This window comes from Hypomesus transpacificus, chromosome 24, assembly GCF_021917145.1.
Source record: "Hypomesus transpacificus isolate Combined female chromosome 24, fHypTra1, whole genome shotgun sequence".
Taxonomy (NCBI): domain Eukaryota; kingdom Metazoa; phylum Chordata; class Actinopteri; order Osmeriformes; family Osmeridae; genus Hypomesus; species Hypomesus transpacificus.
The window spans coordinates 1,326,919-1,343,756 of NC_061083.1; the positions used below are offsets into that span (position 1 = coordinate 1,326,919).

The 16,838-nt window shown below is 41.3% G+C and overlaps 1 protein-coding gene across 1 annotated transcript in view; it reads right to left on the bottom strand.

Moving 5' to 3' along the window:
* oxct1a (3-oxoacid CoA transferase 1a) overlaps positions 1-16,838 on the bottom strand; it is a 35,460-nt gene that overhangs the window by 11,313 nt on the left and 7,309 nt on the right. Inside the window, exons 5-13 of the mRNA XM_047048070.1 lie at positions 15,230-15,379; positions 15,002-15,108; positions 14,087-14,147; positions 7,962-8,069; positions 7,617-7,731; positions 7,171-7,265; positions 6,125-6,173; positions 5,931-6,003; positions 4,436-4,511 (exon numbers count right to left, since the gene is read on the bottom strand). Coding sequence (XP_046904026.1) covers positions 4,436-4,511; positions 5,931-6,003; positions 6,125-6,173; positions 7,171-7,265; positions 7,617-7,731; positions 7,962-8,069; positions 14,087-14,147; positions 15,002-15,108; positions 15,230-15,379 — 834 coding nt within the window. The remainder of the gene's footprint in view (positions 1-4,435; positions 4,512-5,930; positions 6,004-6,124; positions 6,174-7,170; positions 7,266-7,616; positions 7,732-7,961; positions 8,070-14,086; positions 14,148-15,001; positions 15,109-15,229; positions 15,380-16,838) is intronic.

Here is a 16,838-nt window from a genome sequence, read left to right on the forward strand (position 1 = left end):
CATCTGGTATTCGGAGCCCGCTTTGATCTCAATTCAACTTAATCCATTAATACCCAACCTTATCAAATGTGTGTGTGTTTAAAAGACATTAAGGGTGAGGGAGACCAACAAATAGTCAGAGAAAGAAAGAGAAGGGTAGACAGGCAGAAAGAGAGAAAGAAAGCAGTCAGAAAAAATACGCTTTTTCATCCTGTACTCTGATTTGATTTGGATCCGATCTGGATTTAGATCAACAAACTCGATTCAACAAGTTACACAGTCGCACAATAACTGGGGTGGGTTGAGGGATAAATCTACTGCCTGCAAGACCAGAGACAGTAATTTCATATAAACTTTACACAATGTAAAACTATTTACACAATGTTAACCATAGTGTAAGGGACACTGGGACCAGCTTTTAAAATGGCCTCTCTGCTGCTCTGATTGTACCCTCTTACCTTCAGTAATCCCACGAGCCACGTTGGCCTTCCCTCCATTTCATTAACATGAACATGGGTGATATCCATCGTCCAACTTTCGTGCTGCTGTCTTTTATATGACAGTTTGCACACACTCTACACATAACCTCATGTAACCTACTGCTACCATGTGTAATTGCAGACACACTTCTGCCTAGTGTAATAATTTTCCACTTTGCATAAGTGGAAAATCTCCATCGAATTGTTACGTAATTAGTGCAGTGCCCATTTAAATGCATTTTTGGGGGATCTGGCAAACTGGGTGGGCGTCGGTGGGTTAGCGTTTTCTCCACTGGAAGGGCACCCTAGAGGGCACTTCATTAAATTTTTTGGCACATGGGGCCACTGTAGAAGGCAGTTTATCAGGCACATTTTCAGCTTTTTGTTCAAACATTGGGGCACCAGCCCCCCCCCCCCCCCTCCGCCCCCGAGTCCACCAATGTGTCACACAGCATAATATAAGGTAACTATCTTCAGCTCTGCATTTCAAGAAATGTCCATAAGCCCCACATGCTGCAAACTGAAGCATTGCCAAGTAGTGATAATCTCCTCTACCTAAATATAGCATAAGCCTCCATTCTAATCCAATTGGCAAACTGGTTTGGGTTTTGGAGAATTGGTTGAATTGGTTTTAGTTTGTTGTTGCCATAGTGTTTATACGAAGGTGTGTGAGTTCCATGGACCCAGCTTAGCGATGTAATGGGCAACATACACCTTCCTCTACTTCTGTATTTATTGTACAGCACCTCAGGGAAGTACTGTTGATGTATTTATTGTTCCTCAGGGATGTACGTTAATCTATACCGCCAGACTTTGTTGAACTCTTAATATATATATTTTTAAAGCTATTTGTACTGTTTTTAGATAGTTGTAATATTGTTGTGTTATATGTTGTGTTATGTTGTCCTTTGTTGCACCAACAGGAGAAGCACTCCAAATTTTGTTGTATGCAAATGCATTGACAATAAAGGCTTTTCTATTATTTTCTATTCTAGTCCACCCCCCATCCCTTTCAATATCCATATAAAGACAGGAAACTGAGCTTACTAATATGCTAGCAGATTTACACAACACTGCCGATTTGACAAGAAGTACTTCACTCAGATGGAACCTACCCTGATTGCCATTTGTACATTTTGTAGATAATCTCATCCAAACAAGCAGGAGTACCACCGAACATTACTTCAAAACAAAACATTTCCAAAGGTTCCTGCCTCTTTCACTCTCACACACAATCTAACACACACACACACAATCAGTCCATTTTTTTGTTGCCTGCTTCTCTCTATAAAATAACTTAGAGAAAGAGTTTTGTTTACTGGTAATGTATTGACAAACATAAGAAACAGAATGACAGATGGCGCTACACTTCCACTAGCTGAACAGAACTTTACAACAAATAGCAGATAACTCGGGATAAGACTGCATCAGTTTCTTCAGTCCTTGAGCCTGTCCTTAATACCAATAGGCCCTGTGTTAGGACTGGTCTATAACAAAGCTATCCAACTTGGCAATCCAGTAAAGATCACAACAGTCATTAATATTTCTGTTCTGGTCGTCAATGTAATCTGTGGCTAGATAATAGGCTACTGAAGTGGATTGTGATTGATTAACCGATGTGAAAAAGGTATGTGATTGGCAGTTTGCAGGGAGACCTGTAGGTAGTTGATAGTCAAGAGCTTAAACAGAACACATCCGCAGTGTATAAATACGTGGAAACGCCTCTTAACATAAAGCAACTTGCACGTGTGTGTGTGTGCAAGCCTATAAAAACGGGTAGCAAGGAGTTTTTACACATTAGTCAGCTTTTGTTGTGCTTAACTCATCACTCCTTCCAGCAGTGAAGCGGCAACAGGACTAACAAGCAACTGCTGTTGACTGCACATCGAACCGTAATATATGTGTTTACTGATAATCTATGCGGGTGCACAGTAATATCTCTAATCAAACTGTGAAAAGGTTTCACCCGGTTTCACTCCAATGAAGTTAACACCGAATTAACTAACCAACATCTTGACCGTCGGCTGCATCACGGGCACGGGCATCACAGATACTGCACTAGTATAAAATAATTCCCCAACAAACTGCTCCAAAGAAATAGTCATTTTCCTTCTCTTTTTGAGAGTCACAAACTGTTCATCCTGCTGATCAAAAACACAACAACAGAACTTGTGTTTGTACAGAACTTGACTTTTACCTCAACTTATCCCAAAGCTACCAGACAACCCAACCTCCCTATAGCCCCCCTTTACCCCCTCTCCTCTATGTATATTGGGCAAACAGTAAATAATGACAGAAAAGACGCATTTGAAACCCTCCCGCATGGGGTATAGCTCCATATTTTATAGATACAGCCGTAATACACATTCCCCCTATCTGACAGTTTAACGTTCGGACACACAAAAAACACACAGCACTGCACAACAAAATGTAAGTTAACCATGAACACTGTAAGAACCAGCCAGCCAGACACACACTGTGTAAGAGCACAAGACCGTAAGAAGAAGGCTGAGAGGTGCCCATCATGGCCACGCAATCCCTACAGAACTGCAAACATTCAACACTGTATGTCCGTGACGTGCGCCCCTATTCCCAAGAAGAGTTTGCATCCAAACACCCTCTCCTACACAAAACCTAATAGGAAGAATTCTTGGGGAGTACGGTTGGCAGAACTCACTAGTAAGGGCAATGGTCTGTGTCCTCCAGGGAAGTTGGCTTCCTGCCAAATGTGTGTCTCAGTTTCAAGACAGAATATTGTCGATAGGGTTGTTCTGGAGTATGGTTCAAGAGTATGCCATAGTGAATTAAACAACACATTTAGAACATGAGTCAGCAGTGCTTGGCTGCTCTGCCGTTAGTCTTCCTCTAACATCATAAACCAGACTACAAATCCAATACTATAAAATCCATCATAGGCCAGGCAGACTCTGCATTTTATCCCCAAACAACAATCCTCTCCTAAGAGCAGAAAAGCTGCAACAAAACAGAACATTATGTCCACAAATGTGATCATCTATAATGCAGTGGTTGTTGTAGATCCTTGTGCCTGAGTGGGGGACTGACACTTATCACTCCGAGAGAGATATAAAAGCCCTCAAGCGTATAATGTAAATCTGCATTTCCCTTATTGAAAGTGCTGTTTTTTTTTTCATAATCGCAGCAGAATACAACAGCATCCCCTAGTCCTAAATAAACCATCACCAATTTTATGCTTTACAAATCATCTTCCAACATGATTAATTTTCATAATTGTAGAGGTGAAGGGTGGTTATGTTGCCCAATCCATCCAGTCAAGGTGATACAGATTAATAAACCTCTCAAGCGTACTTTAATTTATGTGTATGTTATGTGCTTTATGATGTGACTGGGCATAAAATTATAACACCCACAATTTAACTATAAGACCGCTTATGCCCATTGTGTAGCCCACACCCCTTTCCTTTCTTCATTTAATCAATAACAATTAACATAAAATGTTTTGTTGGGTCATCACGGTCCAAAACCAAGCCCCTTATCCTACTACAATCCTTTTTCACAGGTCTTCATCAACCTTTTTACGTTTAACATGTGTCAGACCCATTCTTAAGACACAGGTTGCAGTCATTATAAGACCTCAAGTTATAATGTATATAAAATACAAAAGTATGCTATATTAAGGTCTGAGGACTGTGCAGGGCACTTAAGATGTGATGTTCCTGGTACCATTCTGAGATTATACATGCTTGGTGAAATGGCACATTATCCTGCTGTAAGTATCCATGATAAAGGGTAAACTGTAGCCATGAAGAGATGGAATGAGTCAGCAACAACATTCCAACAACACACTGCTGCATTCAAACACTGTCTAGGTGGCATAAAGGGACCTAATGTGTGAAAGTGCCCCAACGACATTACACAAGCTTCACAGCCTGAACCCTTGACACCAGGGAGGATGCAGAACATAAATGTTATGAGAAAGAGTGTGCACAAGGACATACCGGGATCATCCAGTTAGCTAGGTCTCCATTCTTAGACACCTGCATGGCTCCCAGCATTGTCAGGTTAACGTGACCCCTAAGAAAATATCAAACAATACATCTATCATTCAATCAACACAATATAACACCATTTTGGTTCCTGGATAGTAAGTGTTATTTCCACATTTGTTTATGCCTCAAAAGTACAGAAAATGTCTATTACTCCCTACAAACTTTGCTTTTGTGAGAAAACAGGATAATTATTTTTGTTCACACAAAGTCAGTAAAAAACGACATATGAATCCAAATGAACATGCACTGTATTTATACTGAAGTAATACAAAAATGACAAAAAAATATTTAGAAGCGAGTCGACATTTATGTGATTATACTGTAAATCCTTTTCACAAATCAGCCCCCAAATATAGTCTCCCAGCATGTTCTCGTTATACTGTCCTTGGTAGCGGCGTTAAAAGTCCAATATTTATTGACAGCTCATCCAGGAGCCTCAAAGCTGTGCTGCATGCTGCTGCATTACCTTACTTTAGTTAATAAAATAGTAGTTTGAATGTTGGGTTATTGCTACATTTGAATAATTATTGATCATTATTTACAGTCACCAGTTGTCAGTGACAGCCTGTCACTCATATATTTAAATTATATATTCAAATTATATATACAGTGCATGTGTCAGTGAACTTCTTTACCTATCATCGGGGGAAAGTTTATGTGGGCAAAATGCTACATTTGTGTAACTTTTACTCAACTTTGCCTAGACCTGGCCATAAAAATATTTAATTGGAACCCTCTGATCTTATAGCTGGTTGGAGCAGACAGGTGGGTACACAATATAATAACCATGCCAGGTGGTTGTCACAACCACCGCTATAGTCACAATAACAGGACAGTGCCTGCAGCTGCAGACATCCTTTCCCCCATGACACAAAAAATGTGACTTCGGAACAGTTTCCCTGTGGCATATGCTGGTATTTGTGTTTTTTCGGTATGACTCCACGAACACACCCACACAAGGATGCACTGACGCAAAACTACAACCATACTAAACAATTAACACAACAGCATGGACACACACACACACCTCCTCACACACACGGGGCATCAGTCTAATGACTCACACTGACCAGTGTGGCTTTGTGCTTTCACAGTTGCCATTACAAGGCAGTATTTATGATGTTGTATTGGATTTCCTCCGGGTGGATAAGTAGAAGGCATGCTGGATAGGGGGTCGGGACACACACAATGGGGGATTAATGGGAACCAGGGAGATATGGGCAGGCCTGTCAACCCTCTGGATCACAACACCAATTCACAGACAGGGGCTCAGACATAAAGCAAATCCCGATGAGAAAGCAAGACTGAGGGGGCTGTTTGTAAATCTCCAGTGGATGACTGGTTCTCTCAGCTTTGTTATGAAGGATTGTGGCAGCCTTGATCAGAACTAGTATTAGTATTACCAATATTCTTAGATAGTTGGATGGATGAATGAATCTCTTACCCTCTGATCATGGCAAAGGACTCATCACTAGAGAAGTAGGAGGCCCCAGGCAGCACAGTGACAGTCTCCTTACCTACAGAGACACACACATCGTAGGTTTGGGAGGTACTGCGTGACTTTACTCATCCATAAAAGTGATAGCAGACAATGTAAAAATATATATATATAATCTTGTGCTTAAGAAAAACACTGACCAGCATTGATGAGGTCAGCATCCACATCCTCCTCTGTGGGGTAGGGGCCCTACAAGGTGCACAAGTGACACATCAGAACCACTGAAATAGCTATCATCATCATCACTACCGCTCGTCACACCTTTTTCATAGTTTTTCACATCATTGTCATTATGTTTGGATAGGAGGAGGAGAGAGAGTGAGGAGAGCTTCTGACAGCACTTCTCTTAACCTGACACTCATCATTTGAAGACAATAGAAAATGATGCATTAGCATATCGCAGGCCATGGGACATCTGTCAGCAACATGGATTTGACAATGCTAGTGAAGGAGCAGCCTTTGTTGATTCACACAAAAGAACGGTGTAGACAAATAATGTCTGCAGGGGAAAAAAACGGTGAGGTGGCAATTTACATTTAGTCATTTAGCAGACGCTCTTATCCAGAGCGACTTACAGTAAGTACAGGGACATTCCCCCCGAGGCAAGTAGGGTTAAGTGTCTTGCCCAAGGGCACAATGTCATTTTGCACGGCCAGGAATCAAACTGGCAACCTTCTGATTAATAGCCCAATTCCCTAACAACATTAGCTAAGCAAACGAAAGATGATTCATAATTATGTTAAAAAAAATATAAAACACAAACCCATAACACAATAGCATTAACAGTAATAAAGCATGTAAGAAACTTTGCATATCAAAAATTCAGTTTATGCAACACTACAGCATTAATCCACAACACAAGACCAATAATCCATGCAACAGCATGAACACAAATGTTGTATTTGCCAAAGCACAACATTCTTTTTCAACAGAAGTGGTCCTGTCCCTGAGTGCCTTGTGGATTTAGTGTGTATCTTAGGGCTCCCTTAGTACTGTGATTCATTCAGCATATTTCAGGAGGAGGGTTAAAGCTACATGTCTGTGTGCTACACTACAAACCCCTCCCTTTGCAGTTTCATAGACAATGAATTCCGATATCTTATTGTTTAGACGTTTCAAAATATCGGGGATGGAGGCCTAGATCCTAAGGGGGGAAATGTATTTGCAGCATGTGCAAATGTCTTACCAATCCCAGGATGCCATTTTCGCTCTGAAGGTGGACAGTAATGTCAGGCTTGATGAAGTTGCTGGCCAGCATGGGGATGCCAATTCCCAGGTTAGCTGAGCAGGAGCTTTGTCAAAGACCATAAACCTTCATTTTCTCAACATTTACCAGACCAATTTAACAAACTATGCCCAAAAAAACAGAAAGGTATTCTGTTGCTATTAAATATACTTTTGAACGTAAAGCATTCTGGAACACCTGGGACAAATTCAGGAAAACAGATCAAATAATGGGGAATGAAATGTCAGACATAACGAGATGTATGGTATTGATGGCTCACTGGCTTATTCTGTTGGGTAAGAGGATATTTTCATTTGACGTCTTCAAATGTCTTATCTGGGAACAAACATCTGTGCCCTAGATGTGACTTATAATTCAGAGAGAAACGGATCCCCGTAAAAGGATACCATACATGCCGTCCTCAAACTCTAAAGCAGCCCTGCGGATGATGCGCTCTCGTACAATGTCAGAGTCCTTTTTTGCTTTGGGCTTCTCTGTCTGGCTCTTCTGTACTGTGCGTCTCTGAGGATATTAGGGTAGAGAGTGAGGAAAGAGGAAGAGTGAGTGAAACAATTGTTTAAATATACGTTCATTAATTGTAACTGACCGCCCCAACCTTACTGCACTAGAGCTAATAAATTATGCTTGTGAGTAAAGCTAATATGTTGCTGTACTGTAAAATACAGATGTGCTCTTATCCAGGCTGGATAAAGGGAGGTGAAGAACAAATGTAAATAAAAGGGTGACTATACTTCAATTCTCTTCTCATAGCTGTCCCCCTTGATAATCCTGTTGACGTAGATACCGGGGATATGAATATCCTCCTCTGCAAACACCCCGATATCCACCACCTCTTCCACCTAGAGAAACGCACACATACACACAAAGAGTTTGTACAAACCACCTTTACACTGTCATGGGTGTTGTCTTCCTGTTGGAGCAAATATTGGATGGATCATGATTCTAAAGAAACTACTCATAGAACAACATCTGCTTGGTTAAGTGTTCCAGTCTCTCCCATGGAGAGGGACTGTTCACCTGTGGAGAAGCTTCTGGTACTGCTTCCCAGAGTGAGCTTAGCTGACTCCTTCCCCCAGCCCTGAGACTAATACGGGACCTCAGAAGTCCCCGACTTATCCTTGAGGGCCTGGTTCTGGGATGGGGGTGAGTGAGCCAAATCAGGGGCTGAACAGACAAATAACCCCAAATAAAGTAAAAGCTGGGGTGAGCCATTTCTTTCTTCTTGGGCGTAAAACATTTAGCTCAGGATGAAAACTGCTTCAGAAAATATGTTTAGAGTTTTAATCATCAAACCATGAAACCAATCTCACTATCCTCATTGGCCATCATCACATTCTCATCTCGACATGACAGATTGGAAAGTCTGCTTAAAGTAGAACCCCATCTGCTTAATTATCTGACGGCCAAAGACGGCAGGCAACAGGAGTTCAGCCTACACAGGCAAAGGAGGAACATTTGTATCATGCAAGATTAGTGCCAGCTAAATTAATTATACCTGGTCAATTTTTGTGCTGGGATGAATTTGGGGATATTTCTGTCATTGTAATACAACGCGTATGGCGGACGGTGGTTTACGAAGGGAAGTGGAGCCGATGTGACTAGTGTAAAAAGGGCTGATATACAGTATCTAGGGCGGTTATACTTGAATTAGGCCTAAAGCATTGCAATTAGCCTGGTGTACAGGTTATTTTCCTGTGTTATTCGCTCTCTCCCCCCCACACACACACGGTCTTGTGTTCTGCATAAAAGAATAGATGATATACAAATTGATAGAGAGACAGGAAGACAGGGAGAGAAAAACTAAGGACTCTAAAGGAAGAGTAACACAATGCCCTGGAAGTACAGTGCAGAAATCCTCCCCTCCTCAGAAAGACTACAGGGAAAACACTTGAGACGAGACAAAATCGACCACAGTCCATCCAGGAAGGAGGAAAGAGCAGGTAGGATATATCTTCACAATAAGGCTCATAAGAGTGATAAAATGCCTCCCTCTCTCCCGTATGTTCGACTTCAATCTCCTGTAACAAAGTGTGTTTCTTTTCTTCAAACACAGCGCAGACTGCCATTACAGACAAAATGAATTCCACCAAATCTCAGTTTTCTTTCTCAGCACTTGTCGCTGAATGAAAGGAGCCAATGGCTGAGAGTGGATGACGTCTGAACGTTGTCATGGATACAGGGTTTGGGTAGCTTGGGGCAGTAAAGTGATTTTGACTCTTTTCTGTTATTCACTCTCCCTCCTTGATGGGAGAAATATGATGCTCTGCAGTGAAAACACACAGAGCCCACTAACTCTCACAACTGGCATATACCGTTCCTCTGAACTATTAACACACAACATTATTTAGAAGTAGACCAATTTTTTTCTGGATCGAATGAAATCAAATACAATGTGTGTTTACCACATCTTTTCCAAGGGTATCTATTGATTCTCTGGTGTTCCTAGGTAGGTTACGCTTGATCTTACTTTGTTCAGGCCCGACATCTTCTACATCCTGTATTCTTACGTGTGTGTAGCGCATACACACACACGCACACACACACACACACGCACACAGAAGGGTGCACACTCACAATCATGTGTGTACTCACAAGCAGACTGTTCAGCTATGGCAGCATTTTCACCTCAATAAAAGCAGAAGGGGGCATGAAGTGAGCTGGCAGGGGGCACAGACAAAAACCAAATGCCCCAGGGACAAGCAGCAACCTTTTTTTATCAGTTTGTTCTTTTTTTGGCCTTGCGCCTTGTCACAACCGATACATCTCAAACGGATGCACCATGATGGAACTTGTGTATTAAACCACGGTGCAAATGAATGTGTGTGCACATGTGTGATGTATGCATTTGTGTTGGAGCACAATTGTATTTGTGTGTGTTCTCTCTGAGCTTATTTGTGGCTGTATGCCTATAATGTGATTGCGTCATTGACTTTGTATATGTGTCTTTTACAGGGTAAAAGCACATTTCACTCGTAGCTTTGTCAACAAAGCTACGAGTGTGTGTGTGTGCATGTGTGTATATTTGACTCACTATATACCCTCAGTATATTCCAGCTCTGATCTATCTATAGGTCAAAACATCATGATCGAGGCACAGCTTTCACTTCTCATCAATGAATACATGCAAGACAGGAGCCCAACAATCCACATGCACGCGCAACAGACACACATGCAGTTGGCAAAGCCACATGTGAACTGCTGTGCCTCTTCCTTGTTCCACATGTGACGACGGTGTGTCGCGTTGCTGCAATCCAAAGTCAGACACATTCCCTGATCATAACATATGAAGGCCCCGGTTTCCGTTTGAGCTAAAATGTCCGTCTAAACGCCCACCTTCACATACCTCTGTTCAAACACACTGAGGTGAGGTTTTATTTTCCCTCCTCACCCCAGGATCGTTATGCCAGGAGCAAAAAACCAGAACCACCAGGATATAAAAATAAATGTCAACTACGGTACACCAAACAATACCACACTTCATAGAAATACTGTTTTGTCTTTGTTCAGTGTACAGCTAATTAAATTCACATTGTGTTTTAGGAGAAGTACTGGGCGAGATTAACCACACTGACCATCTGCACAACTATCTGTTGTTAAGGTCAAACTTGAATTCAGCAGTTTCTTTGACACCTTTACTTTACCACTATATCAGAATCAGAATCATCTTTATTGGCCAAGTACATTTCCACATACAAGGATTTATTTCTGGGTTTAATTGCTCTCGATGTACTTAAAACTGAAAAATATGCATGCAACAGTTTAGGATAAAATAAATAAATATATAATATAATAATAAAATATAATAATTTGTCAACTGTTTATGAGTGACGGCAAGGGGGAAAAAACTGTTCCCGTGTCTGGTGGTATTGGTGTGCAGAGATCTGTAGCGCCTGCCAGAGGGGAGGAGCTGGAACCGGTTATGTCCAGGGTGTGACGTGTGTGTATATGTTTGCATGTATGTGTGTAGGAGCTAGATCATGCCAAGTTGACGCTGTCAGTGACCCAAGCAGGTTCCCTTTAACCAGGGAACATTGGCACAAGCTGCAATTTGGTTCCTCTAAGCAGTGCACCAATCCACCATGTCAACTGGAGAAGCAATGTGACATACCCAAGAGTCAAGAGCCTTCCCAACCTTCCCAGCCCTTCCAGGACCAGGAAGAGCAGCCCAAGTCAACAGATATCATTTATATCCAAGCTGATGTGAAAAGAAGGACAACTCTGACACAGCAGAAACGCAGCGTGCTAAAACCTGACCTTCAAGCATGGCGAGCCCTATCCCAGAGTGCACTGGGCTGCTCTCTTTCCCTCACTCCCTTTCTCTCTGCAAACCTGTGAGAAGATTCAAGATTTGTATTGTCATGTTTACAGTTAACAAAGTTCCTCTGTACAATGACATTCTTATATTGCAATGTCCTCCTTCCACATAATTACAATAAAACACAAAAAAGAGAGAAAAATATATAAATATACACAATAAATAAAATAAATAGAATAAAATAAAATGAGGCACAGAAATGAAATGACTGTGCCTGAGTGTTACTCAGGGATAAGGATACGGAAAGGGAAGAAGATGGTGATGCCATCCCGTATTTAGCAATTAAGCTGCTGAATCTTGTTGCATAGCAACTTAGTCCTATTTGCCATTTTTCAGAAAAGCGGTTTTGGTTGGCTTACCTACCGACTTCTAACCTGGAATATTAATTACGGTTTATGGATTTCTTATTATTTTCTTAGAAAAAACTGATAACCATTGGATGTATTTAAGAAGGCAGGATAGTTTCCATTACAGCTGGTCAAACAGTGATTCTAGATCCTTCTTAAACAGCTTTGTACAATGTAAGACAGTGAATGAGATTACTAATGGCTAGGTACAGTCAATATTGACACATTTGAGATCAGTGTACTTAGGTTGGTTGCACAGATGGGAACCCTGTAGGAGACATTTAAATGATGTGTAAGGTTGCACTATGTACATGGACGAATCGTGCACGTCCTGAACGTTGAGCACTATGGGTGACTATAGCTCCCGCTGTGGTGTAACGCAGCTGTCAATTGGGTAATGTTTTAGGCATTTGGTATTTACAAACCACCTCAGGTGGGTTTGCTTAGATTCTACACATTTTGCCATGGAGTAGGCGTCGCAGATTATGGGTGTCAGGGAGGTGTTGGGAGAAAGTGTGGCCCTACAATAACGTAAGCTGTATTGTAGGGCTCCCCTTCCCAATCTATATATACTGTATATTATATATATTTCTTTTTTACTCAAATTCAGTCAGGAATTTAAAGGTTAGCCACTGAAAACATTGTTATGTTCTCTCTCTCTCCAACAGTTCAAACAGTGACAAAGAGCACTGAAAAACAAAGTTGTACAGAAGGCTATTAATTAATGTAACACCCATTTATATACAATGTTTGATAAAGAACGTCTTTTGGTGGCTTCAGTGTATCTATTGATATGCAAAACTACATCAGACAAACAGGAAATTAACCTTGCAAAAAACAACCGAGCATAAAATACGTTTGTTTGAAATATTTTGGTTTGTTTTTGGGAAGAACACCATGAGTGATGTTTAAAGTGTGTGTGTCTGCATGTGAATGATGGGGGAAGAGGGAACATACATTTGAAGATCAAAAGAAGACCGAAAAAGATCCAACAGTCTCAGGGGATGACACACATTATTTCAAACAAACTGACTAAAATGAAATATCTCTACATTACCTCCCATTTTCCACTTTCAGTGCTTTGGTTCACTAGTTCCATTCTAAATGTAATTTGCTTTCATCCTAAATAAAACTAATTATTATTTCTAATAACCAATTACCTTGCAGTCACTCTGCTCAGCAACAGAGTCCCATACCTGTCTAAGCTTCTGTACAGTAGCTCCATCAAAGAGATGGGTTATTCAAACACACACAAATACACACAGAGAACAGATACCTTAGATGTGTCAGAAAGCTGAACGCTGAATTCAATGATTAATGACTGAAGAGATTACCTCAGTGGTCTGAATCTTCACTTTCTCTCTCCCTGTCGCATATTCCCCCCCACCCAATCTCTCGGTCTCTCCCGGATTCACTCTCTCTCAGTATCTCTTTATTTATTTAGTTGGCTCTCTTTGACCCACTCTTTGTCTTTGTCTCTTAATTGAAACTGTGGTGACGATCCTGACACAGAACGACAGACAGCCAGCAAAAAACCATCACAGGTCGGATACGTCTGATAATAAAGACTTACAGGCTTCCCAATTTCAACTCATTGCTGCAAAGAAAAGTAAATGTAACAACAAAGGAGAAGGGAAGAGAGAAAAAGAGAGAAGAAAAAGATAGTGGACAGACTTAAAAGTCCTCCAAATCCAAACCTCTTGTACGTTGAGGGACATTATTAACAGTTTGTTGGAGTGCTAACCCTGTCCTACTCAGGGCTCATGGTCAGAGAGAGGGTATGACGTGTTGTACATCATAACAGATGGATTCTGTTGAAATAGACTATAATCCTAGATTGATGTCAGGTGGCACTGTAACCTCTAAATGCCAAGGTAGCTTTATTGGGTTGCAAGTAGAAAAGAATACTAAGACCATCAGAGACTAAATGTTTTACTGTTACAATATCTCTTCACCTGTGGGTTTGTGTTAGGGTAGAAATATAATCCCTGTCCCACCATACTAATAAAATAAAATAAATGGTTACGTCAGAAATCCTGGAAAAAAGACCTGAGGGGCCAGTTCCTTAATTAAAGGTATAGTGATTTCATCATACTAAATCTAATGCTTAAAAAATATCTAACTTCAAACATTTAGAATTAATACTTGAATATAAAAGTATGCCAATCCCCAAGGATCAAGATGTGACATGTACCTCCACAATGGTGACTTTGGCAGCCTTGCACATGGGCTGGTTGAAGTTCCTTGCTGTTTTTCTGAGGAAAGAAGCAGACAGAGAGGGGAATGATACTAGGCAGTTTGATTGGAGAACAATCATGTCATTAATTTCCAACAACAACAAGTCACTCCCCAAGCTTGTTTATGGCAATACAAGTATGCTGTCTTCTGGAAGAACTACTGCACCCTTGTGGTGAACAATAGAAGAACAGTAAACAAGGTACCAAATCGACAAGTTCAAATATGCATCAAAAGCCACTGTGTTTTGGGTTATTTTTGTTTCACCTTCCCACACTTCGTTTTAATTTATATTACCACCACAACCTGAACTTTACAGAGCCACAAACAAGGCATTTTGTTAAGTTTGAAGTACAGTAGACCAACCTAGTTACAGTGCTGTATTATGTGTGGTGTGCTATCTGTGTGCGTCTTCTATTCAGCACATTTTCCATATGATGGAGGTCATCTATCTCAGATCAACTGCAGTTGTATTTCTGTTTACGTCAATCTACGTATGCAAGAATGGTTGAGCCATCTAGTCTCGATTCTAGACTTTGCATTTTCCTTCAGAGTATGTTGCTGGGGAGTGAGAACACAAAGAACATGGCTAATTAATAACAAGTTGCACATTTGAGGTGACTTGTAACATACTTGTAACATAGCTTAACAAGTACTTTTCAAATGTTTCAGAAGAAAAAAAGAAAAACAGTTTGACAGTGAAGGCAACTATCCCCACACTGAATACAAAGCAGCAGCATGCTCTGCTTGCAGTGTAAACAACACAAGGTGATTAGCTGGGGTTTAATCTACCTAGACTGTAGTGGTAAATATGGTTGAGGTAAATATTGACTGTTTTAAATGGATTTGTACTCGATTCAAGAAAACATCGTACCTGAAGACGACGTTCCCAGCCTTGTCAGCCTTCCAAGCTTTGATAAGGGCAAAGTCTCCCACAATGGCCCTCTCCATGATGTAGTTTCTGCCATTAAACTCGCGCACCTGTGCACAGTAACATCACAAACATGACCAAATGCTGGGGCAACTGCTGAGGCCTGTTGAGTGTATCAAATAATTGACTGGTGGTAGACAGCTGGTGGGAGACAGCTAGAGTTTGTCGCACCTCTCTCTGCTCGCTGGCAATGGCAATGGAGCCATCTTTGTTGTATTTGATGGGGGATCCGCCCTCCTGAATGAGTGTGCCGAAACCAGTGGCAGTGAAAAAAGCAGGAACCCCTGCACCCCCTGCACGGATCCTTTCTGCCAGGGTCCCCTTAGGAAAGAATAGGTGAGACAGTTGGCATGAAAAAGTGACAGTCCCCAGTTAATAACGATCAGAGAAAAATTCAAATCCCCATAGTCACTTATTTGACGTGGCATTTGATAAAGCTTGATCCAGTTACATAGAGTAAAATCTGGAAATCCTCATTGTATCGCTTGTTTTAAGGAAGCTCTTGCATTTCATTCTAGAATATCCTCTAGCTCGTCAAGAAACCTAGGTGCCATCCTTGATGACAACTGGATATCAAGTAATACATTGCTTGAACAATGCAGACCTGCAGTATTTTCCATGCAACACAAAGATAATCTGTCCATTTCTGACAGAGTACTCCACTCAGCAGCACGTCCAGGCAACAGTACTCTTCCGTGTTGATTACTGTAATTCCCTCCTCGTTGGCCTACTTGCATGTGCCATACGCCCTTTGCAGATGGTCCCGAATGCAGCTGCCCTAAGTATTCACACACTACTCCCCTGCAAAGAACACGCCACTGGCTACTGGTCACCGCAAGGATCAGACTCAATTGCATGACACACAAATGCATGCATATGGTGGGCCATCAGGACAGAACCCGCACACCTCCAGGATGTCATCCAGCAGTATGTACAGACTAAGGCACTTTGCTGAGACATAGGGGTCATCTTATAACCCCTGCGCAAGGAAATAAGCGTCCTCGCACTCCCATCGAGTGGTGCTTCTCCTTCCATGCTCCACAGTGATGGAATGACCTCCCCATTCAACTTCTCACCTCTCTGCCAACTGGTTCATTGGAAGCCTATCAAAAGGCATGTAGGGTCTCTAAAAGACTCAGACTGCACAGACTTATGTCGTTGTTGTAATTGTGCTAACACAAAAGAAACTAAGGAACTGGAAGATAACTGTCCTGACAGTGAGGACTGTGTGTCCTTAATCCTTATTAATGTTATTCCTTATTCTGTTTTGTACAGTTTTATATTTCATATTTCATATTATTCTTATAAAGATTGTTTTTCTGGTTCATTAGTGTTGTTTTCATTTGTGGAAAAATGAATGAATGGAATGTTACAACAACGACAAGTCTGTGCAACACAGTCCTGCAAAATAACAGGAACATCTGCCTGTCTCACAGGCACTTTTGCAGCTGCAGTGTATCACATGCAAAACACTGACAGGGGCCGAATTTCAGGTAATCCAGGTGACGTGCAAGGTCCCATCCTCTAATTACCAACCATATCCATCCATCTTGCCACTCTGTTGACAAAAAGCAGCTACTTTATTGGTGTAGAACGATCACTTGTCGAACCGTGCCACCAAAATCCTATTACGCTCTGAAGAAACTAGTTCTGCATAAACCATAGACGTATTGAAAATCGACTGGAATTTCAGCCAAAAACTTTTTTTTGGTAGCTTAACACGACTCGTTCTTTTTTATGAGCTAAAGATTGTGTAGATGCCAGACTGTGGAGTGGGATG